This window comes from Fukomys damarensis, unplaced genomic scaffold (genome assembly GCF_012274545.1).
Source record: "Fukomys damarensis isolate Sample0158 unplaced genomic scaffold, DMR_v1.0_HiC HiC_scaffold_39, whole genome shotgun sequence".
In the NCBI taxonomy this organism is placed as follows: Eukaryota; Metazoa; Chordata; class Mammalia; order Rodentia; family Bathyergidae; genus Fukomys; species Fukomys damarensis.
The window spans coordinates 124,855,806-124,868,608 of record NW_022900951.1 but is presented as its reverse complement, the minus strand read 5'-3'; the positions used below and the strand labels follow the sequence as shown (position 1 = coordinate 124,868,608).

Genomic DNA, 12,803 nt, shown 5'->3' with positions numbered 1-12,803 from the left:
ATTTATGAACTCATCAATAATTATTCCACAGGTGAGGGTAGAACTCTCATGATCAAATCACCTTCCAAAAGCCCTACCTGTGAGCACTGATTTTAGAGATATTTTAGAACTAAACTATAACAGAGTTAGAAAGTAAAATTTCACTAGGATAAATGTAACTTTTTTTTTGGTACCAGGGATCGTGCCTGTGAGGCAGGCAGAGGAACCACTGAGCTAAATGCCCGGCCCAGTAAATATAACTTGTCTTAGTAGTTTACCTACTTAACGTAGGCCTTTTGATGGTTTACAGAGTGGAATGGTTTCTAAAGGTGCTAGTTCCCTCTGATAGCATCACATAGTTCTCCTTTTAAAAGAGTAGAGCATTTGAGATGCTTCTTTCAGGATGAAGGATTAGCCACAATAAAAACACAAGGTCCACTCTTTAAAATGACTCAAGAGTGAGTTTAGTTTCAAAACACCTTCCTCTGTCTAGGGGTCCACAGGGGCTGTACCCAGTAAAGGTGAGATAATAAATCGGCTACTTCTAAATAAACCTGTACGAAATATGGAACTGTTTACCACTGACAAGAATGAAAGATAAATCTTTACAAACTAAAAATAAGCTGGAATGATGATGTGAAATCTTTAATTTAGGTAAAAACATTATAAAAACTACAAAACTACCGGGCGTGGTGGCACACGCCTGTAATCCCAGCACTTGGGAGGCTGAGGCAGGAGAATCGATGTGAGTTTGAAACCAGCCTGGGCTACATAGTGAGTTCCAGGTCAGTCTCAACTACATAGCAAGACCCTGTCTCATAAGCTGGAATGATGATGTGAAATCTTTAATTTAGGTAAAAACATTATAAAAACTACAAAACTACCGGGCGTGGTGGCACACGCCTGTAATCCCAGCACTTGGGAGGCTGAGGCAGGAGAATCGATGTGAGTTTGAAACCAGCCTGGGCTACATAGTGAGTTCCAGGTCAGTCTCAACTACATAGCAAGACCCTGTCTCAAAAAAACCCAAAAAAAGCAAAACTGCCAACTGTAGACTTCTACTACAGAGAATTTTTCTTAGTTTTCCATTTTTAAATATATAAGGAAAAATCGGTATTCCACTAAACAAGCATTTGCTTTTATATATGCAAATATTTAAAAAAAGTATACTTGCCTTGATATGTTCTAACCAATGAGTAGACTCCAAACTGGACAACCAATGAGATTCTTCTACATTAGGATAAACAATGTCTTTCACTTTTTTTAAAGATTCCCGCATAACATGAATATTATGAATGTCTAAGAAGGACAGTTCGGCATTGTGATATGTGTCATCACTTTCATATCCTCCTCCTGTTGCCTATGAGACAAGAAGATACACAAACAAAGTTGGGTTTTCTGTCTCATCAGTAACTTACCCAAATATTTCAAGTTGTTTGTCCTCCAAATCTCATCCCAAATCCCTCCAATTTAAATACTTGGTGTGGCTTGGGTGGAAGGCTAGCAGTTTGCTGGGGACTCTACTCAGGAGACAAAAATCCTTTTCAAAATGCTCTGTAATTACTGGCTTTTCTTCTGGATCAAAGGGCAAGAGGAGGCTCAGAAAGGTCCTCATCATCCATTAGTTCCGTGGGAACACAGAGGCCCCTGGCTTTGTTACAGAGCTCACACAGGACAAGATGCAAGAGGGGAAAAGGACAAGCTCTGGAACAGACAGACCCAGCCCAGAGCTCAGCTTCAGCCTCTGCTCCCAGTGTGATCTGGGGTGAGGCACTAACCCGAACCCCGATGTCCTCTCTCTAAAACAGTGGGTGCCACTCCCTGGCTCTCGCAGGACCAACCACTGGCCTGTTAATGTCTCGGGTACTGTGAGTCGCTGTATGAAAGCTTCTCTTTTACACAGATGTGGCAAGATGGGCATTGCTAGCCTCATTCTGCAGACAAGAAAACAGACTTGGAGATGCAATTTAGTTACTAACGAAGTCACGCAGGTAATGAGTAGAATTTCAGTCTAATCTGACTTTCAGTCCCAAACCTTTTCTACTACATCATGGAAATTTTTCAGCTCTGCACACACCAAGGACAGAACACTGCACATAGCACACAACAAGTATAAGGTTCTGAGAGGGAACAGTGGCTGCCGCCCACTGCAGTACCTGCAAGCATTCCCTTGCCAGGGCAGGTCCCCGCTCACCTCCATAGCATGCTGAAGAGCACCTGTCTTTGACACTGACTGAAAGAGGCTCTACAGTTTGGGTTAGGGACCTGGTGGCACTCTGCTTAGCATGTTCATGATGGAACCATAGTTTGTATGTCCTGCTGCAGGGCGGCTTGAACCACCAGTGGCATGTGTATGACTGTCCCATCGAGCAGCTTTTTATTCATTTTATTAGTAAAAAGACCATTAAAAGCGATTAGCTCTATTGGTAACACCAGTGCGACAAGTGGCCTGTTGGGACAGGCATGCAAGTACCACTGGTGGTTTAAGCCGGTAGGAACATGGCCCACGACCCATGGCCTCTGGCTCTTTAAGAAAAACTCACCCATTTCTGAGACTTGTGCTGAAAGCCACATCAGGCTAAGTGTCAACTGCCCATAGGAAGAGCATAGGGAAACACCTGCCTGGCACTGGGGAAGAAAGTGGGAGCCCCAGACAACTGTGCTGTTGCTACAAGATGCCTCTTTGCTATTCTTTATGACTACACAAGGAATGTATGCTTGGAGCCAGGCCTGGAAGGCCAAAGCCACTGTGGGTTTTTCTGGGATTGGTCACACTGAAGGTTTCCTGCACTTGAACTTCAGTACAGAGACCCCTGTGACAAGCCAGAGGCCTTGGTCTGCACACCCTCTAGGCGAGAACACATATTTAGGCAAACGCATTTCTTTAGTGCTTGAACCAAACAGCTTCAGTGGTAAAAAGACAGTGAATACCTTGCGATTCTTAATAAGTGTAGGGCCAGTAAGGAACCGGACATGCGGGACACCTTCCCTTTCACCTGGCACTTGTGCAACTGCAACCACAGGGCCAATGTGCATTTCACTACACCTGCAAGTGTGTGCTGCGATGGCACTTGTCACCTTCCCATAGACAGATAACTTGCTGCTCTGCTCTGGGGCTTTTAAACAATTATGATCATTTTCAAAGAGAGTCTTGACACTGGGGGTTCCTTTCCCAGGTAACTGAAAATGATACATGGAAAAAAAAGGAAAAATGTGCTTTTTACTCATTGCTAAAGTTTCTAGCAAAAACAGACAATGCAGTTGCCTTTAATTAATTCCTCATGGTACTGCTATAAAAATAGAAGCAGCTTAACGCTAGATCTTCCTGACCCCAGTTTTGTTTAATTTGAAATGTGATGCTGCTGGTTACATCTGGGATTATAGACCTCTAAATATCCACAAGGGAGGAACAATTAGGGCCAAAGAGAACAGGAGTCAGAAAGGGTAAAAATCAATTAGTCAAGCACAGATTGAGTCCCCCAAAGTTCAAATTCTCTGTCTCTGGTTACTTCTGAAGTCTTCTCTTCAGTTTTCCTTTCCAAAACAAAAAGAAACAGCCTAAATTACCTAGTACAATGACAAAAAGGTCCCAGGGTCTGTTGCCATGGAGATAGACAACGAGCAGAGATACAGCTCGGGAGGAGGAAACCCGAACTGGGTCTCTCAAAGAATGACCCAGAGCTCTTTAAAGCTTGGGCTTTCTTCCTTTCCTCAGTTCCTTCAAGGACTAGAAACAGCCTTATTTCCTGACTGTTAAAAAGGCATTCAGAAATTCTGCTGCTTGTAATGAGCTTTAGAGTCAATATAATTAAGGTATTCATTTCACACATTTTAATATTTTAAAATATTCTTTCTGAATACTTCATTTTAATGTTATACCCTATTTCAGGCCTAGATTTGTACATGGAAATACTGTGTTTTATGCGTGCATTCACTTTGAATTATATATGAAGGATAATAGGAACAGAAATATAAAAAATTAAGGATAATCCAAGAAGGTATTTAGATTTAATTTCCTCAATGTTTTACTTATAATTCCTAATGGACTCATCCTTTTAACTTCCTGATTGTCTTACACTGAAGTTCAAAATCATCCCTAAAGCCAGACCAACTGTGGTAGCAAACAGCTGCTGTACGAATGTGCATGGGGCTGGGTAGGGGCACAGGTTAAATGTGTGGGCAGGCGGCCCATGGGCCTCATGCGTGCCCACAGTGGGACACGCCCTAGGGAGAAGCAGTGGCTGCAGCTCTTTGGGCCGCGGAAGGGCTTGTTGTCTTTCAGGTCCCCATCGTGTGCTCTGAATAACGGAAGATGTCAGATAAATAACCTTGGAGATGATGGAACTGAAGCCTACAGCTGGCGAGAAGCCGTAAATCTGCGAGGCAGAGAGGGAGTGAGCAACCTGGGGCCAGGCCCTCTGCGAACACGTGGGAGCCACAGCTGGCAAGGGTGACAAAGCAAAAGTACGAACAGGAGACCCCGAAGTAAAGCTGTATCAATACGGACAAGGTGGCCTTCTGACTGCCGAAGCTTTGAGGCTGACACCACACAGTCATGGGCGTTCACAGTGACGACGCGCACTGATTTCAAGTGCGGAAGAAGGCAAAACGCCAACTGCCACTGACTTCTCTGAAAACACTCTATTTGTGTGTGTGTCTCACTGGAAAATTCACACACATGGATCTACTCATATCCTGAAATCTTAAGCAAACAAGAATACCCATTTCTGAGGGGTATGGCTATGGGGGAGAGAATGTCTGCATACAGCTACACATTTGAGATTTATAACTGTGGCTTCCCACTGATCCTTACACAATTCCTGGTGCACACCACTAGGCAGAGCGTGATCCTCCCCAGCCAAAAGACCTCAAAGAGAATCTCGCTTTTGCCCAAGATTCTGGACAAAACCCAAGTGTGCTGCAGTTCTAAGCATGTCTACCTTGTTTATTTTCGTTTGATTTTAATGTAAGGTTTTCTTTTTAATTAAAACTACTTTCTATTTAGCCAGGTGTGGTGGTAGCACATGCTTGTAATCTTAGTACTCAGGAGGATCAATATGAGTTCAAGGTCAGCCTGATCTACATAAGGCCCTGTTTCAGAAAACCAAAACCACTTTCTCCTTAAGAAAACTAGTTTATTAACTATTAATCTAATCCCATGTACCCATAGTTCCAGCTGTCTGAGAAGTTGAGGCAGGAGAATTGCTTGAGCCCAGGAGTTTGAGACCAGTTTCTCTAAATAAATAAATACTCAGCTGTTGATAAACCATTCCCAGAAAATACCACACACCATATAGAAACTAAGTTTCCATTATGGCACTGAATATACTTACCTTGTTGGCCACCGCATTGACACTGGGTCTTGCATCATAGATGGTGAGTTTTGAAATCTGTCTATTAGTCTCCCTGATGAGGTCGATATATTTCTCATCATCTTTATTTCGTTTTCCACTCATACCAACAAGAGGCTGGCTGCACCGCACGATGACCGTCCTGTTTTCAGGGTGAATCCACGACAGCACCTACAATTAGTTCAGAAGGTTTAAGAAACCAAGTCTCAAGAAAATAAAGCCAGCTGTGGTGGGGCACACCTATCATCCCAGCACTCGGGAGGCTGAGGCAGAAGGAGCGCTATGAGTTGGATGCCAACCCAGGCTATACTGTGAGTTCCAGGCCAGCCTGAACTACACAGTGAGACCCTGTCTCAGAAAAACAAAGCCAAAACAATTAAAGCCAGAAGAGAAAGCACGCTAATGATGGAGAAGGGACTCTGACTCACTCAACTTGCAATTTCACAGTGTGGATGCCCAGAAACACTTAGAACTCAGGGAACAACTGATCAACCAGCTGCTCTGTCAGTCTTTTTTCACACGCTATCTAACAGAGATGAAATACTTACTTCAAAAAAGGCTGTTTCACTTAAAGGAAACAGAAACATTCGGATGTGAATTCCATAGCTTGCACTGGGTTCACTGTCTTATGGAAACAACTTCAGTCAAAAGTGAGAGGAAAAGGAAATCATCTCTGGTACAATAAGATGCTCAGAATACGAACTCGAGTCTGTAGGTCATTTTCCAAGCAGTCTCAAGTCTAGAATCTGATGTAGGAGGAAGACAAAGGTCTTCGAGCGGCCAGAGAGCTGCGAGTGTCCACAGAGCAGCTTGGAGAACGGAGCCCAGGAGTGCTGGTCAAGCCCTTCCTTGGCATTTTATTCACAAGCCTGCCTCTGACTCCTGGCTTCCCTAACACGACTTCCTGAAAGCCTGAGCCGTACACCTGAGGTGGGGACCTGTGAGAAAGCTCTTGGAAAGACATGCTAGTCTGGCTTCTCTTGCTCTCTAGTATGGTATGACAGTTATTGTTGCAGGGTGACACTTCACCGAATACTTCAGAAGAGCCACTGGAGAAGATTTCCAATGTTCCCAATACAAGGAGAGAGAAATATCTGAGCTGCTGCTCGCAACACTTAGCCTGATGTTTTCAGGATGTGCTACAGACGCTTTGTGAAATGGTGCACTGTGCTCTATAAATAAGTACAATTACTATGTGTTGCTGAAAAATAAATGCTATAGTTGCTGAGCATGGTGGTGTACACCTGTAATCTCAGCACTCAGGAAGGTGAGGCAGGAGGATCACCATGAGTTTGAGACCAGCCTGAGCTACATAGTGAGTTCCAGGCCAGCCTGAGTTACATATCAAGACCTTGTCTCAAAATGAATGAATAAATATATGCTACACACTGCTGTGCATGTGTGTCCGTACGCACTGTACGTGTCTCTAAAGGTGACAAACACAGGCAGAGCTGTCAAGTGTAGCACAGTGGGTGCCAGCTCTGCTGCGGCTCTGAGACCAGGCACCTGACTCATGGTGTCTTAGGCTTCCCTCTCTTCCTTGGCCTGAGTGGGCTACAGGGAGGAAGAAGGAAGAGAGCCCGAGGCAATAAGCGTGCTGGCATCCGCTTCTAGTGACGGGCCCGGCAGCTGGGAAGGTCAGGTCACTCTGATGACACACAGACCCGGAGGGACAGAAGCAGGAGCATCTGGACTTGCTTCATGTAAAGTCGTGTGGCTCGACCTCTCTCAAGTCACCTCCCCACCTTGCGATGAGAAGTGACGAACAGAGTTTTGTAAACACTGATGTTTATTATAATGACAACGGGTGTCGGAACAAAGATGATGATAATGAAGAACGCTCCTTCATTTTCCAAAGCAGGGTCTGGCTCCCTGCACCACATCAGAGACCAAGGACACCGCTGTGGCCCCTGCTGGGTGGTCTGTAGCTCAAAACTGGGGTCCCTGGGAAAGGGCCCTAGCACTGACAGCGAGGAAAGATGGGAAGTACCTTGAGAAAAGCACAGCTACCCACTTGAGAAAGGCCCTCATCAACTTGAAATCACATCACTAGCAAGACACGGTTCTCCAGCAACGCCTTCCATTCAGTCCCCACCTCCTCCTCTCATGGTACCCTGCTAGGAAATGGCTTGTTTCGCCTCCTAAACTCTTTCTGGGGGGCACACGAACTACCCTTTCAGAGGATGCCCACTGTAGAGCCAAATGGGTGCAATAATGTTCACTTCACAATAGCAGCTACCAAGTACATGGCACTGCATTATATTATTTATGAATTATCATCCAGAAGCCATATACAATGCACACAAAAATTGACTCACTGAAAGATGGTTACAACAGCACTGTATATAACAGCGAAAGATTAAAAAGTTTAAATATTGTATGGTTTCTCTTATATGAGAAACCCAAAATAGAAATAAAGAGCAAAATAAGACAGATGATAGGAAACAGGGAGAGAGATGTTTTGCAAAAGGGAAGGGGAGGAAAGGACGGGGGAAGGGAGGGAAGGAGATGAAAAAAGAACTGAGATGCGTTATGTACATGTACCAACTCCCCACGCAAACACTGACTGATAAAAAATAAAAAACTGAAAAGAGATTAAAAGAACCCAGATGTCTCACAACAGTGAAATAATAAATCTTGGTATATCTGCCTACTGGCGAGTGAGCAGATCGTGCTTATCAGTGCAGAATGTTGGTCAGAAGACACTGCTCAGAAAAACAAAAAAGAGATAATAGAAGTACAGAGACAGACCTGTCTCAGATGGGAAGGGGATCGAGAGATGGAGGGAAGGGGGAAAAAGGGAATAAAAAAAGGAATGAAGATTTGTTGTACACACATACCAACTCCTCAAATGCTATGTACTGCAAACATGGGCTAACAAAAATAAATGAATGAAATAGATGTTACTAGCCGGGTATGGTGGCCCATGTCTGTAATCCCACACCGGGGAGGCTGAGGCAGGAGGGTCACTGTGAGTTCAGAGCCAGCCTGAACTACAAAGGGAGACCTGCCTCAACCCCTGACCCAAAAGATGTTACTAGATATACAAAAGAGACAACCAGAAATTATAAAATAATGTCATTTCCTGAATAAATAAATAAATGCACAGAAGGAACTCTGGAAGGATATATACCAAAAAGGTAACACTGGCCCTCACTACGTGGCAGGCTCCTTTTTGCCTATCAGTATTTTCTAAAACATTTGGAACAGACTTCCATTAAACAAAGACACACTTGCTTGAGAGCAAAGGCACATGTGTCGAATAACACAAACATCGATGCCTGTGGGTTATTTCATTACCCCATGGGACGGTATTACAGTTTCTATGTTCAAAACAACCTGATACTTCTCATCAATTATTATTGTATTTTATATGTGTTTTCATTTGAAATAAAAGTACTAATGCTTTCACCGTAGAGGCAAATGCATTTACTGGGGGAAACTCTGACTGTCAGGCAAGAGTCTGGCGGCTAGAAGGTACGCCAGAAAGACTGTGTTACCAGGCTGCATGCCATCTACTAGCAGACCAATAGGAATGTACTGAGGTGATGACAGATTAGCCTTAGTCTTTTCTTTGTTCCAGAAAATTAAATTTGTGGCCATCACAAGGTAAGGAGGATCCATAAAACACCTAGATAAAAGTTAAGAAATGCTATTTGCTCTACAGTTAGAACAAGGTAGAGTCCTGGATCAACATGGCAGACTGAATCCAGTGGCATGGGCACAAGTATTTCATGTCTTCTCTTCCCCCACATCCTGTGAGAAACAAACACACACACACACACACACACACACACACACACACACACACTCCCCTCTGATGCAGAAGATGCTCAATAAATACTAAATGAATCAGGAGACAAGGCCGATCCAAGCTACCCTCACCCAGGCCTCCCTGTGGGCAAGGCGCACAGCAGGAGGCACCTGGCCAGGGGCAGCAGTGCGACTGTGGCTCTGGCCCAGAAAAACCCATCCAAGTGGCACGCAAAAGAACGCAACTTGGGACTCTCACTTCTTGGGCACTGTGTTCCACCCCGACAAGCCAAGGGCAGACTTTTCATTATAATATATATCATGAAGATACGAGCAGAAAGTAATAACCAGAGAAGAAAGAGAATTCGAAGAGCTACAACTCATCTTAGGGTGGCAGTGTACAAAAGCTTCTTACTAGTTTCCTTGTAAGGACAAGAATGCCTAGACATGTGAGTTAAAGGAGAGATGACATTAAATCTTAATTTCTTCCACTTCTGTTTTTAAAAATCTACTACTCTGAAATAAAACCCAATGTACCTAATATGACAGAGCATGAAAATTATGAGGAAAAATATTATCCTGCAATTTTTAGTCAAACAAAATTAGATGCAGGAGACTGTGCATGACACGTCCATAAATATTAAGGACCACAAAGGGCGCCGTGTGAACTGGCACAAGGTCTGGAGTCACTCGCTAAGGGGACTGAGGCAGCTTGCAGAGGTGACAAGGACAAGCTCAGCCTAATAACAAGGAAGGGACATGGGGGCCGGGATGTAGGACAGGGTGAAAGTCACAGAGAGCCTGTCCTCCCTCACTCCCTTAAATACTCACTGGGATTCGGTTTCGGGATCTGAAGATGGCGACTCTCCTGAGGTCTTCATCTGCGGCGCGATAGGGAACCACCAGGAGGGCTGGGTATGTGTCACAGAGCTCATAGCACTTGTTGATGAAAGTTATCCTCCAGTGGTGGTTGGGCAGGCCCTGCAGGGAGACAGGAAGGTGAGGTCAGCTCACACGGCCTGTCTGTCCCTGGCTCTGTCCGGGCTCTCTCCTTTCTAGCATTAGGTGCACATGCCTGTGACCACAGGTGATGGTGGCTGTCTGCTTGTCACCAGGGGGTCAAATCCAGGATCCAGACAACATAAGAACACGAGACAAAACATTGGTGGCTTACAAAATTCTAACCAGTCTTTGTAAATACAGATGCTCTTGAATTGGAGATCTTCTTTTACTTTCTATCGATATTCTTCACTACATGTACAATACACATAAACCCAAGTTCATCCCCCACCCATGCACTTCCTGCACCCCAAGACAAGTATCACGTGTATTTTTGATTTTTATTGAGGCAGGGTCTCACTATGCAGTCCAGGCTGGCCTTGGACTCACTGTGTAGCCCAGGCTGGCCTGGAACTCATGGCAATCCTCCTGCCTCAGCCTCCCAGGTGCTAAGATGACAGGTGTGCACCACCACTCCTGGGTGCCATGTATAATTTTAATCTGCCTCTACTGGCCAGTAGAAAAGAGTTCATTCAGGCACCTTCCTCTCTCTACTAAGAACAGTGAATCTTTAGTGTTTCCTCAGAAAGAAAGAGGCTAGGCTCATGGAGAAAATCACAGAGGGGATAGAAAAGAAAACCCCTCTGGGGAGGCTCATTTCGCCACCTCCAATGAGATTTTAAATCAAGTTTGGCACTGCTGCTTGCCCTCTAGGGGTGGGAGAAGTTGCCCGAGAAGCAGGATGCTCACCTCCCAGCCTGTCAGCTACCCACAAACCCCACTGTGCACGAACAAGGCCCAGAGGTGGTGGAACATTCTCTCCCCATACTCACAGACGCACGAATACACACATGGAAGTGAGCTCGGTGGGTGTGTGCTTTGGGGACAGACATTGTACCTTTTCTTTAGGTCTGGCCCTATGAACCACGGACCAGATGCTGAGTCTGATGCTGAGTCCAATTAGAGAGTTTTAAGGCCCATCAGAAAGTTATAAGAAAAAAAGATCGAAAATAATGGCAGTCTCGAACAAAATACCTTCGACAGTTCATATATGCATGCAATCTTAAAAACAGGAACTGTTTGGTTTCAAGCTAGAAGCTTTGAACTAAAGGAGAGTCTTAATATTGTCAATAATGCTCCAGAAATACAATATTTTAATGCATAATGTTATAGAGGTCTCAAAAACATGCAAACTATTTTTTTTTTTGTAGTACTGAACCCAGTGGTGATTGATTTTTTTCGTGGCGATTGAACCCAGGGCCCTTGCACTGAGATACATCCCCAGCCCTTTTTATTTTTAATTTTGAGACAGTGTCTTGCTAAGTCACTAAGCTGTTGAGGACGGACTAGAAAGTACAGTTTTCTGGCCTCAGACTCCCAGAATGCTAGTGTTATGGGTGTCTGCCAATGCTAAATGTTTTAATGGTCTTTTTCCTACCTTGGTAGCTGATCCAGAATAGAGGTCATTGAAAACTCAAAGCTGGTTTGTGCAAAAAACAGAACATACAACCTTACACATGTTCTAGAGTAAAACGCCTACAGCAAAATCCCAGAGCATCAACTCTGCTTACAAATTTGCAAAACCGCAACCGGAAATCAACCTGGGTTCATGGCAGTACAAAAGGTGGCTAGAAGGGTCTTCCCAAGCCTAGGCTTCTGCGAGTTTATATTTGCTGCCTTTTCATACAAAGCAAGTGGGCTTGATTTAATACTCAAATCTCATTCAACAGTTTCCCAATTATTTTAAGAATTTTGTAGAAAAAAATTGTGAAAAATCCATTGCGAAACTTATAGTTGTTCTACAGCTTTGGCTCGACCACAGGTCAAAAATGACCTTTGTCCCTCAACAGTAAAGCTGTATCAAGCCTCTGGCCTGTTATAGCAAATAAAATGCATGTAGGTGAAGTTTACAGAAGACGGAAGTAAGGCAACTGTAACACACACTCATCCAAGCTTCTTCACAAAAGACATCATTATGGGAAAACAGTTCTAATTCATTTGGCTCTGCCCTTCAGAATGAATACAATCTAAATATAAACACATTAATAGCTAGGCCCCCAAATATTCAAATAAATAACAATGTCCATTCCTAAAAGGTAAGGTACAAAAGTTTGACTTTTCTAGACCCCAAGTGGCTTTTATTTCTTAAACACAAAACTGATGATGTTTATGTAAGGAAGGAAACAGAACTTAGCCACTTAGCCTTTGGAATCTGGCTATAGTGTGAGTTCCTACGTTTCACAGTAATATAAAATGTGGAGAATACCACTGCCATTAAAGAGACTTTCAGCAAGGATGTTACTGGTTCTCAGGAAACACGGCTGACACCGTCACTAAGCACAGACCAGACAACAGGATCTACAGGACTTACCTGCCTCCGGTACTCTTCAACTGGATTATAAACAGTCCACCCATCCACATTAAACTTCTCTTCATTTAAAAATGCAAATAGTGGCTAGAAAAGGGAAAAAAGAATTTAAAGTTCAGCATGAAGAAACTGTCTATTAATAGTGCATCCTTTGATTTCTCACAAAATCAAACGTGCCAGATTTACCAACCATGAAATTACAACCCAAACTGATACTTATAACAAAGAAACAACCATGGAAAATTCATACCAGACTTACACTAACTTCTATCTTGAGGAAGAATTACTTCTGAGACCTCAATTTTCTATGGCTACAAACACCTCTTTTGTTTTTTTTTTCTTTTAAATGGTGG

The 12,803-nt window shown here is 43.7% G+C and overlaps 1 protein-coding gene across 3 annotated transcripts in view; it reads right to left on the bottom strand.

Annotated features, from left to right (window-relative positions):
* The window catches only part of Mtm1 (myotubularin 1), a 109,669-nt gene that overhangs the window by 27,366 nt on the left and 69,500 nt on the right, over positions 1-12,803 (bottom strand). For 2 of the 3 annotated variants that reach the window (XM_010639004.3, XM_010638995.3), the window contains exons 7-10: positions 12,454-12,537; positions 9,915-10,064; positions 5,313-5,501; positions 1,154-1,339 (exon numbers count right to left, since the gene is read on the bottom strand). In XM_010639004.3, the coding sequence (XP_010637306.1) occupies positions 1,154-1,339; positions 5,313-5,501; positions 9,915-10,064; positions 12,454-12,537 (609 nt within the window). Of the gene's footprint in view, positions 1-1,153; positions 1,340-5,312; positions 5,502-9,914; positions 10,065-10,980; positions 11,033-12,453; positions 12,538-12,803 lie in introns of those variants that run through there. The other variant, XM_033760250.1, reaches the window with a different exon arrangement.